General features: G+C 62.4%; 1 protein-coding gene across 1 annotated transcript in view; it reads right to left on the reverse strand.

Moving 5' to 3' along the window:
* Window positions 1-20,445, reverse strand: part of OSBPL5 (oxysterol binding protein like 5) — a 41,906-nt gene that overhangs the window by 5,359 nt on the left and 16,102 nt on the right. The window contains exons 2-15 of the mRNA XM_090292950.1: window positions 19,427-19,583; window positions 17,509-17,591; window positions 14,173-14,253; window positions 13,867-13,968; window positions 12,493-12,696; window positions 11,850-11,934; window positions 10,532-10,703; window positions 9,965-10,160; window positions 8,167-8,351; window positions 7,693-7,774; window positions 6,269-6,367; window positions 5,775-5,871; window positions 4,738-4,836; window positions 261-358 (exon numbers count right to left, since the gene is read on the reverse strand). Coding sequence (XP_090149076.1) covers window positions 261-358; window positions 4,738-4,836; window positions 5,775-5,871; window positions 6,269-6,367; window positions 7,693-7,774; window positions 8,167-8,351; window positions 9,965-10,160; window positions 10,532-10,703; window positions 11,850-11,934; window positions 12,493-12,696; window positions 13,867-13,968; window positions 14,173-14,253; window positions 17,509-17,591; window positions 19,427-19,562 — 1,719 coding nt within the window. The 5' untranslated portion in view covers window positions 19,563-19,583. The remainder of the gene's footprint in view (window positions 1-260; window positions 359-4,737; window positions 4,837-5,774; window positions 5,872-6,268; window positions 6,368-7,692; window positions 7,775-8,166; window positions 8,352-9,964; window positions 10,161-10,531; window positions 10,704-11,849; window positions 11,935-12,492; window positions 12,697-13,866; window positions 13,969-14,172; window positions 14,254-17,508; window positions 17,592-19,426; window positions 19,584-20,445) is intronic.

The following is a 20,445-nucleotide window of genomic DNA, read 5'->3' on the forward strand; positions in this document are numbered from 1 at the left end:
GGCCCCGCCAGGCCCACCAGCCCCACCGTGGGCCTGTCCTGGCTCCACTGTGTGGCCTGCAGGCACCTCCTGCCCCTCTCTGGGCCCCCGCTGTACCGAGGGGATGCCAGGAGCTGCTCCCCCAGGCGCCCCTGCTCAGGAAACCATGTCTGGGACCCAAGAATGCAGGGGTGTGTGTCTCCCGGTCGCCACTCCTCTGCAGCCCAGACCCCGCGGCCCCATGGCCCCCCAAGTGGCCGGAGGTGCTGCGGCAGCGCTACCTTGAGCTTGAACTCCAGCTCGACCCGGAGGTTGTTCTTCCTGCACTCGATGGCCACGCTGCCACCCAGCTCCATGGTCATCGTGCCGTACAGGATCCCTGTGACAGCCAGTGTCGGGGTCAGCGCACAGCCACGGGGACCCCGGGGTCTCTGTGACCCCAGGAGGGCAGGAAGGGAGTGGGGGGGTGGTAGTGGCCAGGCAGAGTTGCGTGGATGAGAGAGGTTTTGAGGGGAGCAGAGCGCTGGCCGAGCCTGGCTTCTCGGGGTCCCTCTGCCCCAGGGAACAGGGTCTCTGCCACCATGGCTCAGGCGAGGTGCTCTGTCCAGCAGACACCCCATAAGGGCGTTCTCCCCCCCCCACCCCCTGCAAAGGCGATCATGGCTCTCAGTCCTGAGGCTGGAGCCCCCCAAATGCTTCAGACGCCTCCAGACCCAGAGCGCAGCTGGGACAGAGGGTCACCACCCCTGGCTTCCTTTGAGAGGCTCTGGGCAGCGGGTTCAGGGAGCCTAAGCTCCAGGGAGTTTTTTAACTGAAAGGGGAGGTACCTGTATACCATCCCCCAAAACTGGGAGCACAGTCCCTAGCTACCTAACCACCCCCCAAACACACAGAGACTGTGGTCTTCAAATACCACCTCCTCCTGGGAGGAACCTGGGGCTCCCTGGGGACATGGCCGGTTGGAGGTCCCCAGGTCCCGCGGCGCCCACCAGGAGGAAGCAGACTGCTGGTGCAGAGGGGCCCGGGTGCCCACCCGAAGGCTCCCACCGGCCGCAGAGGCACCCTGAGCAGGCAGGTGAGAGGGACCTGGGCCGGAGCTACAAGACGCGTGTCCTGAGACATTTCCACAAGGTGGGGACTCTCCCAGAGCCACAGCCCAGGCCAAAGGGAGGGCAGGGCAGAAAACCCACCTGCCCGTCACAGACGGACAGTCAAGGCAGCCTTCGCACTGGCCTGGGCTCTGGGGCCACATGTGGGAACAAAACTCCGTGAGTGTTTCAACTTGGGGTTCAAACCAACACTTCCCGTGTGGCCCAGAAACAGCCCCTCTACTGAGAGCTGGGAACCCCCAACAGCACTAGGGCACCAAGGTCTGAAGACATAGTCTCCACCAAACACACGGTTACTGAGCATCTGTGGGGGTGCTGCCCTGGGCAGGGGCGCACAGGAGAGAGCCCCCTCGAATACAAGAACCAATGACTGGACAGCAAATTAAAACAATGCTGTTTACGGAATTAGAAGAAGACATTCCAACCACGGTCAAGGAACAAGGGTCAGGTATAAAAGAACAGGCAGGTTTGGGATGGGAACGACTAGAAATTTTAGTGAAAAAACCCCACAAAACAACAAAATTGAACTCAGTGGATGAGCTGAACACCCAATTAGTCAGAGTTGAAGACAGAAATTCGGTAGGCTGCCCGGACACACCAGAAATGAGACGCATCTCGTTGGAGTTCGAGAAAAATTGGAGAGACAGGGGTGAGGCAGCATTTAAGAAAAAGGGAGGGGGGCTGAAAACTTTCCAGACTTGATCAAGGCCGTGAAACCTTAGATTTAAAAATAAAAAGTTCAGACAGGACTTCTGGCCAAGGTGGAGGCGTAGACAGACACGCTGCGTCTCCCTTCACAGTAATAAAAAGAAATGCAACCACCTCAAAACTAAAACCATCCAGAACTACTAGAAAATCGAGCTGCATGGAAGTCCAACAAACAAGGATATAAAGAAGAAATACTCATCCAGACAGGTAGGATGGGTGGAGCCGGGGAGGAGAGGACGCGAGGACGCGGTGTGGTGGTGGTGGCAGTGGTGGCAGCGGCAGGCTGCCAGGAAGCGCAGGCACGCATTATAAAAGTCAGCAGGGACACCTGGGGAGCACTCCCAGCCCCCAACAAGGCCGCACAGCTCACGGAAAATCAAGCCTCATTGCTTCTGACTGTGCAGACCAGTGGGGGTTGGGGCGGAGGCAGAAACTGCTGGTCTCAGCAGAGTCCGCTTGTTTAAAGGGTCCCCACGGTCCTAGAATGTCTGCAGACCCACCCACTCTGGGAACGACGGCCAGGGCAGCAGCTAGAGGGATGCCAGTCCCATATGGAAGTGGGAGAAGTGCCTGGAAAAGGGCGAGTGCTAGGCAGGCGGCATTGTTCCCTCTCGGACCCTCCCCCCCACACAGCACCACAACGTGGTGAAACAGGTCTCCCTGTACTGATGAATCCCTAAGGCTCTGCCCCTTACAATGTAACAGGTGTGAGAGCTCTAAGACACAGAGGCAAACAAACACAGGAGCCTTTCAGAATGAGGAGACAGAGAAGTATGGCCCAAAAGGGGAAGTGGATCAAGGTTCCAGTGGGAGAACTAATCGACGAGGAGTTAACCAACCTAACAGATGAGGAGGTAGCCAACCTAACAGATGCAGAGTTCAAAACACTGGTGATAAAGATGCTCACAGGCTTGACAGACATGCATGAGTACAGCAAATGCATAAGGGAAGAAGTGAAGGCTACGCTAAGTAAAACGAAGGAAAATACACATGAAATCAATGGTGAAGGGAAGGAAACTGGGTTGAAGTCAATGATTTGGAACATAAGGAAGAAATAAACAGTCAACCAGTACAGAATGAGGAAGCAAGAATTGAAAAAAAATGAGGAGAGGCTTAGGAACCTTTGGGACAACTTTAAACATGCCAACATCCGAACCATAGGCGTGCCAGAAGGAGAAGAGGAAGAGCAAGAAATCGAAAGCTTATGGGAAAAAATAATGAAAGAAAACTTCCCCAAATTTGGCGAAGGAAATAGACATACAAGTCTAGGAAGCACAGAGCGTCCCAAACAAGCTAGACCCAAGGAGGACCACACCAAGACACATCATCATTAAAATGCCAAAGGTTCAAGATAAAGAGAGAATCTTAAAAGCATCAAGAAAAAGGCAGCGAGTTACCTACAAAGGGGTGCCTACAGGACTCTCAGCTGATTTCTCAAAAGAAACTTTGCAGGCAGGAAGGGACTGGTAAGAAGTATTCAATGTGAGGAAAAGCAAGGACCTGCAACCAGGATTACTCTACCCAGCAAAGCCATCATTTAGATGGAAGGGCAGATGAAGTGCTTCCAAGACAAGATAAAGCTAAAGGAGTTCATCATCACCAAGTCATTATTATATGAAATGTTAAAGGGACTTATTTAAGAAAAAGAAGATCACAAATATGAACATTAAAATGACAACAAACACAACTATCAACAACAGAATATAAAAAATCAAAACAAAATCCAACTAAGCAAACCAGAATAGGAACAGAATCATAGGTATGGGGATCATTCGAAGGGTTATCAGCTGGGAGGGGGAGGGGGAGAAATGGGGAAACGGTGCAGGGACTAAGAAGCATAATCAATTGATACAAAACAGACAGGGGGAAGGTAAGAATAACATAGGAAAGAGTGAAGCCAAAGAACTTATATGCACGACCCATGGACATGAACTAAGGGGGGTGGGATTGCTGGAGGGAAGTGGGGTACTGGGCAGAGGGGAGCAAAGGGGAAACATTAGGACAACTATAACAGTATAATCAATAAAATATAATTTTTTAAAAAGTGCAGACAAGCAAACACCCTCAAGCAGCAGAAATAAGTGAATTAATTAACTAAAGGGAACCCCGAGCTGTGGAGCCACAGAACGGCCGGGGAATGGCCATCGCACGTTGCTCAGTGCAGGGAGCCCGTCTGGAAGGCTGCGTATGTGGCTCCCAACTCCACGACCCTCTGAAAAAGGCAAAGCTTTGGAGACAGTGAGCTCAGGGGCTGTCCGCGGGCAGCAGGACGGGGAGGGGAGGAGCAGGTGCATTAGTCTATTCAGGGCGAACCACACAGAGTCTCAGGGCGGTGAAATGTGACGATATGACGGTGGAAACGTGACATGATACAGTTGTCCAAACCCACAGAGCGTACAACACACAGCGTGACCCCTGCTGGCACCTGTGGACTTTTATTCATAACAACGCGTCCACAGTGGGTCCCTGCAACACACCAGCGCAAGGTGTCGACAGAAGGGGATCCGCGTGGGGTGGGGCCTGATGTGAACTCTATTCCCTGATTCCTTTTGTTGTAACCCTAAAACTGCCATAAAAAATGAAGTCCACTAACTGAAAAATAAATCCAGACGTCCACACCGTGACACGCCATAGAGAGGCTGCAGAACACCAAAGACAAGAGGAGATCTTACCAGCAGCTACCGAGGAAAGACGTATGTAACAAATGGGGTGACAGCCTGTGGGTCCCCACAGAGGGAGCCAGAGGCCATAAAGTGTTTCCAAAAAGGAGAGGAGAGTAACAGTCAGCCTGGAATTCTATACCCAGCTGAAAGGTCACTGAGGCGTAAGGCTGAAATAAGACACTCAGACAAGCAGGGCTGGGGCTCAGGGCCCCGACGCCCTCCTGAGGCAGTGGCCTGGGCTCTGGCCTCCGGGTCGGGGGGACCGCGAGGACTCTCACCTTTGCAGTGGGCGTAGGGCATGGTGAGGGTGTAATCCTCTGCCCGGTTCAGGAAGGTGAGCGTGGCCTTGCCGTCCAGCAGAGCTGACAGTGAGTTCCCTGCAGAGACGGGGCAGTGGGGCCGGTGAGTGGAGCCGGGCCCTTGGAACCCGGGGGCCCGTCCCCCAAATCACAGGGTCTGAGCTCCCTGCGAACAGGTGCGAGAAGCCCCCAGCTGTGTGCCTGTTGGTGGGTCACTTAACCTCCCTGAGTCTCAGATTCTGTAAAAGCCCTGTCCAGGCCACACGTGTCAGGGCCCTGAGGAGGGACCCCATGTGCCGTGTGTGTTTATTTCGTCCCTAAGGTAGAGGTGACAGGGTGGAGCTGCAAACCTTTCTAACTAGCCTGAGCGCTGCTTGGATTTCAGCTGCCCCTCTGGGCGCAGGGGCCCAGGGCTGAGGGTCGCTGCCGCAGTAACGGGAGCGCAGGGCGGGGGCAGGTGGCTGAGCCCGGACATCCCCTGCAGGCTGCTGGGCGCGCAAAGGTGCGAGCACACCTGCCCACCAAGAAAACCAGACGAAAGGGACAACTGATTGAAGAATGGAACCAAACGTTTTCTGAGCACCCACGGTGCCAGACTCTAGAGTGACGTGGCCGACAGAGCTTCTGCTCTGTGCCGTTGGGCGCGGTGGTCACCGGCCACGTGCAGCCTGAGCCGTCACGGGGTGGCTGCTGCCACTGACGAGCTGTGTGGTGAGTCTGACTTCATGTCCATCCGTTCGAACAGGCGGCTCCTGTGACTAGTGGTGCCAGACGGGCAGCTCCGCTCCGGACGGCACCGCACGCACAGGGGGCTCCTTCTCGGGCCCTCCCAACCCCGGCGCTCTGTCTGGTGCAGGTCCCCAGCACTTTCCCGCCCAGCCCATGTGGGCCCACATGGAGAGGCGGGAGGGACACGCACGCAGCCACCACGACGTGAGCCTTGGGCACCACGGAATCAGGGAGCCCAGTCCTCCCTGTTTCCCAGGCCCGGGGCAGAGCCCAGGGGGGCCCCTCACCGTAGAACCGGGACTTGGCTGTGACGCTGCCGCTGATGCAGAAGCCGTCTTTCCGGTTGCTGACATGGAAGGCGGACACGGGCGGGTGGTGGGACACCTGTGGGCACAGAGGTGGCTCCTGGGATGGTCCCCGTGGCAAGGAGTCCTGCGTGGGCTAGCGCCCAGCTTCCTGGCTCCCTTCCACCCCATGCCCCCGCGTCCCTCCTGCGTTCAGGGCCCTCTGGGATTCCCAGGGGAGCCGGGCCTGAGTCCCGGGGCCGGAGCCGATGACACCCCTGCATCAGCTCAGAGGGCCCTGGGGCGAGGGGAGCTCGGTCCCCTCCCTAAGGAAGCGGCCTGCTGCTCCTCCAGGAGAATCTGGCTGGCGGAGGTGAGGCCCAGGGCACCCACAGTGGGCAGAGGTGGGGCCACCAGGAAACGCGCGCCGGGGCCACAGCCCCTGCCCCGCCCCCGTGCGCCCCCGCCCCGCCCAGCGCCGCCCCGCACGCGCTCGCCTGCTCCGCGACGAAGAAAGTGAGGCTGCCGGTCTGCGGGTGGGACCAGCTGCAGCGGAAGGTCTCCCCCAGGACCGGGTTGTAGGGCTTCTTGATCCCCTGCAGGTGACCGACACAGGGCTCGGGTGAGGAGCTGGGAGAGCGCAGTCGCGCTGGGCGGGGGGTGGACCCAGGGACAAGCCCAGGTGGAGGTCTCTAGAAGGGACAGCCTGGTTTGCAGTGGCACCTGGGAGCAGCACCTCTTCTGCACTGGGGACACTATGCTTGGCGCATGGTCCATCTTGTGGGCAGACAACCCACGAGGTGTTCTGTCCACTTCTTGGTTCCGAGGGGAACCTGAGACCCTGTCACCCTCTCCCAGGACTCTGGGCGGAGCTGGTGACTTCTGCCTTTCGGGCCCCGCCCACCTGCCCCAGGGCTCCCTTTGCCTCTGCCATGCTGGCCAGGCCCCAGACAGCCCAGGATTGTCCCCACCGCAGCGGGACCTTCTCCAGGCTGGGGAGCCCTTCTTCCGGGTCCGCATGTGGCTCAGTTCAGATGCCCTGATCTGATCGGAAGTAGCTGGCCACGCCCTTCACACCACCCCTCCATCACTTCCGGCTATTGCTGTCCTCCTCGCCCTGTGACAATGGTCTGCAGAACGAACGCCCAGCCATCACCTCCCATCTGTTCCTCCTCTGCCAAGCTTCCCAGATCCACCTCTGAACCGGCCCTGCATGGCCCCACGGTCCTTCCCAGACAGCCTTACAAGTGGAGCCTCCTCCTCTGAGAAGTCCTCCTGGAGTGCCCCTCTGCCCTGACAGCCCACGTGCCAGCGCCGCTAAGAGTGCCCACACCTGTGCTGCCAAGGGCCCCGGGGCCACCTCTGCACAGCCCCCAGGCAGAGCAGGAGGCCCGGCCACCCCCAGTCTGCTGTGTCCCTCTGGGTCTGTCCCCGCCCTCCCTGAGCCTCAGTTTTTCCATCTGCACAATGACTTGTGGCTTCAAGCTTGTGCCCCAGGGCACCCCAGGGCTCTGTGATGGGTTGGGGTCCCAGGCGGGGATGCAGGCCCCTCCCATCACTGCAGCCAGAGCAGCCCAGTGGCACCTGAGCCTGGATTTGGGGTTCTCAAAAGGGGCTCTAAGGCAAAAAACAGGGGGTCCCAAGGGGACCTCGAGGTCCAGGGTCAGAAGCCCCTCTGCTGCCCCATTGGCTGTGGCAGCTGCTTCCTTGAGGGGGAGGCACACCCTTGGGGGCCTCACCAGGTGCGGGATGGGGGGTTCTGTAGCAAGTCAGTGCCTGTACCTCATCTGAGTGGCAGAGGCCACGTGGGGTAATCAGGATCCTGCAAGGCCCTGTGAGGGAGGGGACGGCCCAGGGACATGTGGAGGGGGCAGGGGATGGTCTCAGGGGCCGCAGCCCCACCTGCCCTGCCACTCCTCACCTTGGGCTTCCTGTAGAAGCCGGACAGGTACCACTGCAGCACCAGCTTGATGCGGCTATAGGCATCTTCCTCCAGCGCGGCCCTGCACAGACGGACGGACGGGCGGACACAGCGCTCACTCACTCCAGACAGGGCCTGGGCTGCCCCCGCCGCCCGCCCCCGCCCAGCTCCCTTTGCCTGGGCATCTGGTCCCCAGGCCGCTGCTCCTCTGCAGCCTGCGGTTCAGCTCAGGGCACAGCGCGGGGGCAGGGGGCTCAGGGATGCCCCCGCCCGTGCTCACCCTGGTGGCTCCTGCCCTGACCCTCCGTGGGTCACCAGCCACGTGTAGTCCCCACCCTCCCGCTCCACCAGCTCCCCCCAAGGGCTGCTCTTGGAGACGGGCGCCCCGTCCGAGGGTGAGCCGGCAGGGACAGAGGACGGAGCCGGAAAGCCGGGTGGTGCGGGCGGAGCTGGGGGCCGGGCGCCCCCGCTCACCTGGAGAGCAGGTCAGCGTGGCAGTAGTGGTCCGAGAGCTTGCTGAGGAAGGAGCGGGGCTCCAGGACGAAGGTGGGGAGCACCACGCGGGACAGGTCCATGCCGGGCCGCAGCTGCTTCAGCAGCTCCCACACCAGGCCCTTGTTCTCCTCCGACACCGTCTCCACCTGCGCGGCCTCGCCCAGCTGCCGGCAGAGGGGCGGCACTCAGGCCCAGCAGCCGGGGGGTGGGGGCGGCTGTACCCCCGGCCCACCCCCACCTGCCGCCTCCAGCCTGCCCCCACTCTCTGAGTCCAGGGTGCAGCCTCCCCCATCCTGGCTGTGGATGAAAACCCAGGTGGGGACCGCACAGTTCTGCACCTGTGGCGGGAAGTGCCACCTGCATAGGGAGGCCCCCCGCAGCTGACATCGTCTTCATGACTGCGGGGTGATGCAGGTGGCGTGGCGGACGCGGGTGCTTCCAGCCTGCACTTCCTTTAGAAAGGGGCCCTCCCTTGTCCAGGGTCACATGGCTAGAGGTGGGGGCGCCCTGGGCCCTCCTCCTGGGATGCTGCCCCCACCCCACCCAGCAGACCCTCCGTGGGCAGGGCAACCACAGGAAGAGCGGCTGAGGTGAGGTCATCTCCAAGGGTGCTCGCAGGACAGGAAGCCCCAGCAAACTGCACTGTCCGGGCGCACACCAAGCCCGTCACTTCCTGGGCCCTCACAGTCCTCCTGCTGTCATTGCTAAGGGCACACCCCTTGCTTCTTTCTGACATTCTAGGGTACCACACCCAGGCCATCCCAATGTACAGACGAGACAAGGGACTTGCGCAAGAGGTTCTGACTCAGGGTCATCAGCATCCTTGGCTCAGCTGACAGTCAGCCCAGGGCAGCGGCAGAACAGGGTGCCAGCACCAGGCTTCCCTGGCTCCATCACCCCCTGCTGGGCCGCCTTAGCCGTTGCTTTGCCTCTCTGTTCAGGCGCAGTTGTGGCCGAGGCCTGGGGGCACTGGACTGAACAGCTCCCCTGGGCATCTAGGGGACAGGAAGGCCCTGGACGAAGGGCCACACCTGACACCCAGGGGCTTTGGGTCCCTGGCCTGAATTTCCAGGCCACCTTTGGGGCTCACGAGGCAGCAGCCATGGCTGAGAATCCCGCACCCCCAGCCCCCCACTCCTGTGAGCCCCGCCCTCTCTGCTCCTCCCAGAGCACCCTGGTGAAGGTCATCACCACCTGGGAGGTCACCGTGTCTCCTGCTCGGCCTCGCAGCACATCTGCCCTGCAACCCCTTCACCTGGTTTTCCTCCCACCTCCTGGGCTCCTCGCGGAGCCTCATCTGCGCTCAGCCTCTGAAGACGGGGGTGCCCGGGCTGAGGCCCCTCGGGCTGCGGCTCCACGCCCTAATGTACAGACCAGGGTCCCCCCCGGCAGCCCCCACCCCCACCCCGCAGCTCATCTCCTGCCGCCACCTCCAGATGCATGCTGAAGCCCTCTTCTCCCTCCTTGTCCCTACGGGTCCTTAGACCTTACTGCCTGGGCTTTTTCCAGACAACGGCTCCTCCCTATGGTCCCAGCTTCTGCCACCTCTGCCCCTAGGCCCTCCCCGGACCCCACAAGCCCCCAGTCCAACCCCCCTTTGGCCTTCCCGACACCCTCCACCTGGGCCCTCGTGGCCCTTGGTGGCTCTCCCGTGTCCTTTCCCCTAGCCCTGGGGGGCCTGCAGACCCTGTAGACTCTCGAGGGGACTCCAGGCATCCCGGGTGGGGGGGAGACAAGGTACAATGTGACATGGGTCACAGGCTGGGCGGGGCCTCACCTCCCACAGCTCCTCCTGGACCTGCTCCACGTACGTGGTCCCTCGAGGCGCAGGGCCCCCAGGGGTCTCGGACTGGTCGCTCCCGCTGCCGTTGGTCCGCCTTCTGCGGTCCTGGGTCTCGGGGTCCGACTCCTCCGCAGCCTCTCTCTCTGACTTGTCTGAGAGCGCATCGTTCTCCAGGGAGGAGCCGTTCAGCCTGGAAGGCACCCATGGGTCCCTGGTCACAGGCGAGGCCCAGCACCCCCACCTCTGGGCTCCCCCGCACGCCAGGAACTCCCCACCCAGCACCCCACACCGGGTGTCATCGTCTGGGCACCCATCGCTGGCACCGTTAGCCTAGTTTATAGACAGGAACTGAGGCTCCCGGGTCCCCCCGGGGGGGGGGGAGGTGCGGGCGCCCGGCGGCGCACCTTCATGGCGCTCGGCGCCCCCCCCCCCCCCCCCCGTACGAGGAGGCCCGCGTGTTAGCGCCGCTGAGAGCTGGGGTCCCAGGCTGAGGAGCCTCCCCAGCAGGCAGGAGCCCCGGCTCCCCGGGGGGGTCAACCCCACTCTCGCGCCCGCACTCACAGGAACAGGTCCTGGTCCTGCGTGGCGGCGGAGGGGGGCAGCCCACAGAGCGAGGAGGGCGACTTGTCCGGCGAGGACCCGGGCTCCCGGCCACCGCCCCGCTTGCACGCGCTGAGACGCAGGAGGCTGGAGCAGCGCAGCGCCAGCTCCAGGGCGTCCAGCCAGCAGCGGCCTGGGGGTGGGAGTGGGGGGCGGGGATCTGGGTGAGCTGCTGGCCGCGGAGCCCCCACTGCCCAGCTTCCACCCTGCCCCCCATGGGAGCCCAGTCCCATCCACCTGGACGCCCGTCCCCTGCACCGGGGCGCATCTTTGCCCCATTCCCTGAAGCGCTACCCTCCGCACCTCTACCTGGGGACACACTTTGCCTCCACCTGAGCTCACCAAAGAGCCCCCTTGCCCTTACCCTTCAGGGATCCGCGACCCGCAGGCCCGGGAATCAGCGACCCCTCACACTGGCCCATCCCCCCAGGGACGCTGCCCCTGCCCTCGCCCCTCCCCAGTCCCGACAGCCGTCCCCGTCCCCTCGTACCCCCTCCGCCCAGGATTCAGGCTCCTGAGAGCATGGGCTTCCCCGAGGCCGATCCCGGGGCCCCCGCCGGCCCCCGCACAGAGTGGGCGCGGGGAAATGAGGGTGGCATTCCCGCGTGGGAGCGTGGATGCCGCATCCGACCACCAGGGGCGCTGTGACGCCGCAGGTACGTCGCTGGCCCAAGCGCCCAGCCGGGAGGGCCGGAGCCCCGTGGTCGGGCCAGGCTGCCCTGGGAAGGGCTCGGCCCGCCGTGGACTGCTGGAGGGTGGGGACCCTTCACTCTATCCCCCAAAGAGATGCCCGCCCTTAGGGCTGCTGGGCGGGGTGGGGGTGGGGAGCAGCAGCCGCGCTACTCGGAGCGGCCACTGGAGGGCGCGCCAACCACGTGCGATGCCTGGGCAGGAGGACATGGGGATCCTGCCGCGGCCCCGGCACTTCGTTGCTGGGCCTTCCCGTGCCCAATGTGTCGAAGGTGGATGATGACAGTAGAATCGACTGATTCAGGGGTGCCAGGCACGAGGCTGGGGCACGACACCTGTTACCTGACTGTTTTCTATGTCATCAACTTCGCACAAGAGCGGGGGAGGCAGGTGCTATTATTCATGCTCTGCCCACGGGGAGACCGAGGCTCAGAGAGGTCGGTACTAGTGAGCGGCGGGTGTGCCTGGCGCCAGGCTTGTCCCGTGAAGGCGGGCTGCCTCCTGGACACGGGGTGGGGGGGGGCGGTGTGTGTGCTGCTTCAGGCGGGGTCAGTGGGGAGACAGACGTGCAGAGCAGGCGGGGACTCACCGTCGGACTCAGAGGCGGCCCTGAAGATCAGGTAGCTGCTGGGCAGGGGCTGCGTGATGGAGCCCACACTCTCACCTTTGGGGCCCTGGAGAGGCGGAGACCTGGCGTCACCCCCAAGGACACCCGGGGACTTAGGGGCGCCAGATCAGGATGTGCAAATCCAGGATGCCCAATTAAATGAGAGTCTCAGGAAAATAATAAATGAAACACCCTTTTAAAAAGTGTAAGTATATTCCATAAAGTATCTGGGACACTTATACTCAGACATCTGCTTGATGTCTCTCTGAAGCCCAGCTTGCACCGGGCACTCTGGGTTTGGTCTGGCAGCCTCACCGCAGCAGGTCCTGGGCTGCGCACCCCGGGAGGAGGGCTGAGGTCACCCACAAGCCCCCCGCCCCCTGCCTCCAGACAGGTGTGATATTGACCCCATGGGGTCCCTGGCCCCTGAGCCCCACCATGTGCTCCAGCTGGAGGGCCAGGGACCACAGCTGATCACCCAGCCACTGAGACTTAACTCAGCCCCTGACCCCAGGGGGGCAGTGACGGGCCACTTGGAACAGACAGCCCAATCCTAGACCCCCAGACAAGCCTCCCGGCCGCCCAGCAGTGCATCGTGGCCCTCAGGGGCCTCCCCCAGCGGCACCTTCACGGCCCACACAGACTGGTCGAGCGGGTGGAAGAGCTTGAAGCAGAAGCCGTTCTTCTTGGAGGGCCGCTCGATGAGCTTGCAGCAGTGCAGCAGCACCGTGCCCACCCACTGGCCCACCTTGGGCGTCTTGTAGATGAGCAGGACGCCCGGCTTCAGCACGCACCACAGTTTGGTCCAGCTCTTCAGGGTCCCCCGGATCTGCACGAGGGGCAAGGCTGTCAGTGCCTGGGCAGCCAGTGCCCCAGGGGCATCTGGATGATTGTGGGGTACAGAGTGGGGGAGCTCTGGGCTACAGGCAGAGGGCTCTTTAAATTTTAAAAGGATCTCATAAGTTAGAGTGAATCCAAAGGGCACTGTGGCCAGGACCAATTCTCTGGAGGAGTCCGTGCAGTTCAGGGTCAAGTTCAAGCTCAGAGTCAGGTCCAAGCTCAGGGTCAGGGTCAAGTTCAAGCCCAGAGTCAAGGCCCTCCCACAGCAACGAGCTGTGGCTGCTGTCATTGTCAGCTTCCTAAATTTTGATATTTGTCATTTCTTTTCTCACTCCAAACATACATTCCCTTACACGCCTCGTTTTAGCCACTGGTTGGTGCGAACACATAGAAGGAGGCTGGCCACCAGGCCCAGGGCTCTGCGGATGGCCGGGCCCCCCTTGTGCTTGTCTGGTTTGCTCTTCAGGGCCGCCCCCCTGCCCCCTGGTTTAAGGAGGCAGACCGCGAGGCTTGGGGGCCGAGGGAGTCGCCCACCGCCTCAGCGAGGTCTGAACGCAGGCCCCCGACCCTAACCCTGGCCCTTTCCCACAAAGCCCGTTTCACCCCCACTCCTCTGCCACAGTGAAGGCCTCCATGGACCTCTGGGACCCCCACTAGCAGGGACCTGACCCCCATCTTAGTGGGACACAGGGTCTTTGCAGATGTGGCCACGTGGGAGCAGGGTGCACTCTGACCCAGGGATTCATCTACATGAGAGACTAGGACTCAGAGGTGGAGGAGGGGCCATGTGGAGACAGGGCAGAGGCTGGAGGGGTGCAGCCATGAGCCCGTAGCCTGGGAGCCCCAGGAACTGGGACAGGCAGGCAGGACCTTCCCTGGAACTGGGGACGAAGCGCGGCCCCGCCAGCACCTTAGTTCTGGACTTTGGCCTCCGGACTTGGGAGAGAATAAGTTTCTCTTGTTTAAAGCCAAGAGCTGGTGACATTCGTTAGGGCAGCCCCAGGACACGGACCCAGATCTGCAGCAACAAATACGCTAACCGGTCGGCTGAGCACCTGCTGACTCTGCAGGGTCCCTTGTGGGGGGAAGGGGGGCTTAGGGGTGGCCTTCCAAGTGAGCCGCGTGGACGCCAGGACCACACGTGTGCTGTCACGCCTACCTTCAGGCTGTCGGCCATGATGACCACGCGGGGGTCCGTCAGGGCGCTGAGCAGCTGCCTCGTGGCGCGTTTCTTCTCCTGCCGGTAGTTTTCCTTCTGCACCTGTGACGGGCACCCAGCGGGCGTGTTGAGGGGGAAGGTCCTGGCCCACGTGGACAAGGAGAGGAGGGGAAGGGGAGGGTATGGAGGTGGCCGGGGCGCCGTCTGTCCCCCTCCATTCGGTGAGCTGGGGGCGTGGCCTCAATGGCCCAGGAACCCATTCATCCGACAAAGGACACCTGGGCCCCTCCCCTGGTCCATGCTCACTTTGAGAGTTTCCTTCTTGGTGACCTTGGCCATCGGGGACACACATTCCTTGTCGGACCCGTTGCACAGCCTGTAGTCAGCCTGCAAGAGACCCCGGTGCAGGGAGGGGGGAAGGGCCATCAGCGCGGGGCCTGGGGCTGCAGAGGGCTGGGGCGGCAGGGAGCAGAGGGTCAGAGCCACGTGTCTCCTTCACCGCACTTCCAAGGAATTGAAAGCAGGGACCCTAACAAGTACATGCACACGCGTGTTTCTGGCAGTGTGATTCCCCACAGCTGAAAAGTGGAAGCAGCGCGAATGCCCACCCACCGATGAACGGACCAGCGAGCTGGTGCCCCCACACGGGAGCACTCCTCAGCCCCAGGCAGGAACGAGGCACTGACGTGCCGGAACGCAGGCGGGTCTGAACACACTGCTCAGTGAGAGAGGCCGGCCCGAAGGGCACGCGGGGAGACTCCCGCTCCATGAATGTCCAGAGCAGGCAGGTCGGGGAGTGGACAGTGGCCAGAAGCGGGGGGAACGGGGAGTGACTGCTGGTGGGGGAGGGGTTGCCATTGGGGTGATGAGAATGTTCTGGAACTAGGCAGAGGGGGTGGTTGCTCAGCACTGGATGCACCAACGCCACTGAATGTCCACTTAAAGTGGTTAGATGTGTTTGCTTCACCTCATTAAAATACACATTATACACACGCACATATACGCACATATATGTATACTCATACACACGTGTACTTACATGGACACAGACATATATGTGAGTTTGCATCCTCTCCCAAGTGAGCAGCCTCAAGTAATCGGGAGAACAGAGCGCTCCCTCCCCGCCCAGGGCCTCGGATACGTTGCTGACACACAAGCTGCGCCTGGCGCCCGTCTGCCCCGCTGGAGAGCAAGCCCAGGACCCAGCCTGGCGCCCCGGCCGCACACATGGACGCCCGGAAAGTAACCGCGGGCCGGAGGATGGGAGCCTGAAACTTGAACCAAGCCACGTGTTTCTGGCGTCTGTTTTCTTGGGGTGTAGAAGGACGTAACCACGTTGTTGATGTTTTTAGGCAATAAACTTGCATCTTTAAAACTATAAATAACTCAGGCGTCCCTCGATGGGTGATGGACACACGGAACGTGGCCCCCACTCAGCAGACTGTCCCTCCGCCTTAAGGGGGAAGGACGTTCTGACGCCTGCTCCAGCGCGGAGGGGCCTTGAGGACAAGGTGCTGAGTGGACGAGCCACACAGAGAGGGACAGACCCTGCAGGACCCACTCACAGGGCCCCTCGGGGCTCAGAGTCGGACACAGAGCAGGCGGGGGCTGGGGGCAGGGGCGGGGGAGTGAGTGTTTCGTGGGGACACAGCGTCAGTTGCGGAAGATGGAACGTTCTAGAGAGGAGGCGGTGACGGCTGCACAACAGTGGGAATGAATGTGCCTGATGCCACTGAGCTGCGCCCCTAAGATGGGTCAAGTGCGGAATTTTATTTTACCTCTATTTTACCGCAATTAAAATTTTTCAAAAAATTATTATAAATTCCACAGCACAATACATACATGAACACCTCCCATACACAAATCACATGCATGCATATACACACATGAACACACTTAAACATACCTGCTCACACATGTACACATAAACTCACACTCAAACTACACACACACAGTCACACATAGTCATACACACTCACACAATCACACACAGTCACACACTCACATACAAGCACACGCGCACACACAGAGTCACACACTCACACACATGGTCACACACAGCCACACACTCACATACACACGCACACACACACACACACACACTCACACACATGGTCACACACAGCCACACACTCACATACACACAAGCACACGCACACACACACACTCACACACATGGTCACACACAGCCACACACTCACATACACACACGCACACACACACACACACATTCACACACATGGTCACACACAGCCACACACTCACATACACACACGCACACACACACGCACACACACACACACACACGCACACACACACACTCACACACACAGTCACACACGTACAAACAAGCACACGCACACACACACACACACATGGTCACACACAGCCGCACACACACACAGAGTCACAGACTCACAGACTCAAGCACGCACACTCACACGCACACACACGCTCACTCGCGTAAGTGCAGGCACAGCCAGCAGCACCAGGGCCGAGGGCGGGACGCGCGGGCCGGGTGGGGGACCCACCAGAGGTCCCGTGGCTGCTTCTCCTGCGGCGCCACAGGGACAGGACCTTGCGTGCAGGCCAGGACGTGGCCCCAGAGGAGGAGCCAGGCCGCTGCTCTAGGTCACAGGGGCTGTAGGTGGCCGGGGAGGGGGGAGCCTGGCCTCTCTCTGTGCTGCCCCAGCCCTGTCACCAGAGCCCAGAGCCACCAAGCCCGGCCGGGGGTGAGGACAGCTCGTGGCCTAGACCCTGGGGGGGGGGGGTGGGCCTGCGGCCTACGGGGGCGCCTGGGGTCTCACCCTCCCGACTGCAGGTTTGCCCGCAGACACGGCGGGGCGGGGCCGAGGGGGCCTGGCCTGTGCGCGCGTGTTAGTGCGAGAGTGTGGGTGTGAGCGTCTGCGTGTCTGCGTGTGAGCGTGCACTTCAGCGAGCGCAAGCACGTGTCTGAGCGTGCAAGTGTGTGAATGAGTGTGAGTGTGCGTTTGAGTGAGTGTATCTGAGCACGTGTTAGTGTGTATTTGAGTGTCTGTGGGTGTGAGTGAATGAGTGTGAGTGGGAGAATGTGCACCTGAGTGTGAGCGATTGTGTGGCTGTTTGAGTGTGTATTGAGTGAGTGTGTGTGTGAATGAGTGTGCATTTGAGTGTGTGAGCATGAGTGTGAATTAGTGAGTTGTATTTGAGTGTGTGTGTGAGTGTCTGGGTGAGTGTGTGGCTGTGTGTGTGTTAGCGTGTGTGTGCACACACTTACGGAACCAGCGTCCCCGGCAGAGGGTGGACCTGGCCAGGGGGCAGCACAGCCCACGGGCCGTCGGGGGAAGGCTCCTGTCTCCGTGGGCTTCGCCCCGACAGACAAAGGGGCTCCTTTTACCATGATTTTCTGCCCCAAATCCAGCCACCCACACTGTCCCACCCTGCGTTACACCAGGGGGTGGCCGCCACAAAGCCACCAAGCTGAGGGTGCTGGTGGCCTGACCCCGCTGGCAGCAGCCTGCCCTGGGGTCAGTCTGGGATTCCGAGCAGATCCCACGCAGTGGGCTGGGAATGACAGGCTCCCCGGTGCCCCTGCTCAGGCCACGTCCCACGGTCCCCGAGGCGGGCTCTCTGCCCCGGACCCTCCAGTGACCAGGCTCTTACCGGTGGCAACTTGGTGGCGGAGCCAGGCGTCGGCGGCCCTTCCTCCCTTGGCAGCAATGGGCCATTGGGCTCCATGTCCTTCCCTGCAAGAGAACTCGGGGTGAGGTGCGTGGCGGGTGCCTGGCTTCTCCGCTGGCCACCCTCGAGTGGCGGGCGTCCTGGGAGGGGCAGGAAGCCAGTGGGAGGTGGTGGTGGCTGTAGGACACTGCCCAGAGATCTAATCAACACCAGCTAGCCTGTCCCTGTCACTGCTGGGAGCAGTGTCACTGCTGGGAGGGACCCGGGAGCTCTGGTCCGGCCTCTGCCACCTGCGGGGAGGAGCGGGGGGCCTCGGGCACGGTGCTGCGTGCCCTGTGTGGGTGTGCCCAGATGACAGAGGCAGCGTCCAGGCTTGGAGGCACGTGTGGGTTCAGGACCCCACACCGGACTGTGCCGGCCTCCTCCCACGCCCCAAATCCCCTTCCGAATCCCATCGCCTGCACTGTGGTGGGGATGCGGGGACAGCGTCCCTCTGTCCCTCACAGCTGGCCCGAGGACGGAGGGCAGGAACCTGACTTGCCAGCTGCCCTTCCCCCGCCCCGTTTGTCCCAAAGCGGGTTCCTAGAGCAAGGGTTTACGGGCAGGAGGAAGTGCCCGCACTGAGAAGTGCAGGTGGGAACCCCGGGGGTGGAGCCATCCCGGCGGGGCAGTGGGGACCGGAGCCAGGGAAGCAGCCAGGCAGGCCGTGGGAGGGGCGGGGGGCTGCGGACCAGGGGAAAGGCAGCCAGCCGGGGACCCAAGCAAGTGACCGTGTCCTGCAGGTCCCAGGTTCACCAGGGAGGAAGGGCCTGGGAACAGCATCAGTTCCCACACCCTTGACCCAAAGCCCCCGCTGGGCGAGGCAGGGGCTCCCTCCGCCTCCAGGTGGCCCTTTCCTGCCTGTGGCCTCAGCCTCCCCTGCCTGCTAGGCAGGGAGGGGCTGGGGGCCCCCAGAGCACCTGAGGGACAGGGGTGCCGGTCCCCCCAAGCCTGGGGACCCGCCCCTCTCCCTTCCCTCCTATGAGGGCATGGCGGCAGAGGACGAACGGTGGGTTCACTTCCCCGGGCTCCCTGCACCCGTGGCCTCAGTCTCCCCATGTGCTTGACGAGGCTCTGGATAGGACGGGCCCCAGAAGCCCTTCAAGTCCTGATACTCCAAGTCTCCCCAGAGGCCGGGCAGCTACTGTGGCCAGGGAGGGGCTCCTCCCTCCTCCCCCACAAAGCGGGGAGGGCAGGGAGCAGTGGGCAGGCTGGACGAGGCTGGGCTGGGCACTGGAGCGGGCACTGGGGGGGGGGAGCGCGGCCCCACCGCCCACCCCCGTGGGGGCACCGGGAAGGAAGGGCTGGGCTCTCCGGCACAGGGTCCCTGCTCTGCTCTGCCGGGCGGGGCTTCAGGGAATAAGCTGAGGGTGGCAGTGGGCCCGGGGCCGGGGGAGCATCAGTAGGATGAGCGACCCGTGTCCTGCGTGCTCCGTGCTTTCCACGGAAGCTGCGTGAGAACGCCCTGCCTGCCTGTCCCCTCCCGGAGCCCGGGGCCCCTTTGAGGCTACGAGCAGGTACCGATAGTACCTCCACTTACGGACGACACACTGAGGCCAGAGAGGTCCTGCCGCTGGCCAGCGTCGCCCCCTCAGCCAGGAGAGCTGGGGGGGCTCAGACTGCCTGTCCCTGCAGCCCGTGTGTGGGGCCACTGCAGACACTGCCTCTCCGGGCATGACGAGCTCCCCCAGAGCCCGGACTGGGCAGCCGCCTGCTCGGCCTCCAAGGCCCCGCGGGTCAGGGCGCTCAGCCCCCAGCACAGGGAGCAGGTGGGGGGGAGCGAGGCTGCGGCCTGCACTGACCCAGATGGCACGGAGGGGACGGGACCTGCTGGGGTGACGCAGAGCCGGGAGGCACTGACCTGGGCTGAGAGGGCACAGCTCATTCTCCCCGCCGAGGAGCAGGTTCCGGGCGAGTCTCCGGGGGTCGGCTTTCTGGGGGGCAGAGGAAGGCGGGCACAGTGAGGAGCGGCGGCGCAGAAAGGCCTCCTCCTTCATGGCGTGCGCGCTGGGGGGCTTCTGCAAGGGAGGAAGGAGAGCAGGGGTCACCCTCACCGCGAGACCGGGGCCAGCGCTGGGGGTCCTGAGCGGGGGCCACCTCCACCCACCCTGGCAAGTCAGGCTGCGGGGCAGGGGCCGCCCTGTCCTACACCCAGCAGGTCCCCAGTCGGGACGTCTCAGAGAGACCTGCCGCTCAGCAGGGGCCACAGGCCCGGGAGGCCACACAGCCCGGCTCGGACCTGCCAGGGCCAGCACGGAGGGGCCGTGACAGCTGCGTCCCAGCACAGCCTGTCACAGGTGTGGCAGCCGTCTTTCCTGGAGAACCGTCCACCCCAGCCCCAGCCGCCATGGGACTGCAGGACCCTGGCCCCAGCCCAGTGGCCCTGAGCTGGCCATGGACCCAAACTGAGCCACCAGACGTCCTTCCCTGGTGACGGAGCTCCAGACCTGGGAGACAGCCACCAACACACGTGGGGAGGCAGCCCAGAGAGAGGGGGCTCAGGCAGGCGAGCCTGAGACGCAGACAGCTAGGGGGTGGCCGGCATGCGCTGACCACCCGAGACCCTCCCCGCCCGCCCGCCCACTCCCGCAGCCTGGTCCCCCGCCCGCCCGTATCCACCCGCCGTGCCTCGGCAGGTGCGCTCTCCCCCAGGTGAGCCCACTTCCTTCTGCCTCCCGCCCTGCGGACACCGCGCCCCTTTCGGGCCCATGGACCGAGCAGCCGCCACCGAGTCCTCCTGCCAGGCCTCCCGCACGGCTCCCGGGGCCCACCGAGGAAAGAGCAGGCCCTTCTGTCCCCCGGCCCCCTGACGGCCCTGTAACAGTGCCAGGCCCCCGACCTGCGGGGCTGGGGGTGCCCTTCGACATCAGCCCCTCGTAC

Source organism: Furipterus horrens, unplaced genomic scaffold, assembly GCF_987537825.1.
Source record: "Furipterus horrens unplaced genomic scaffold, mFurHor1.1.pri manual_scaffold_2, whole genome shotgun sequence".
Taxonomy (NCBI): Eukaryota; Metazoa; Chordata; class Mammalia; order Chiroptera; family Furipteridae; genus Furipterus; species Furipterus horrens.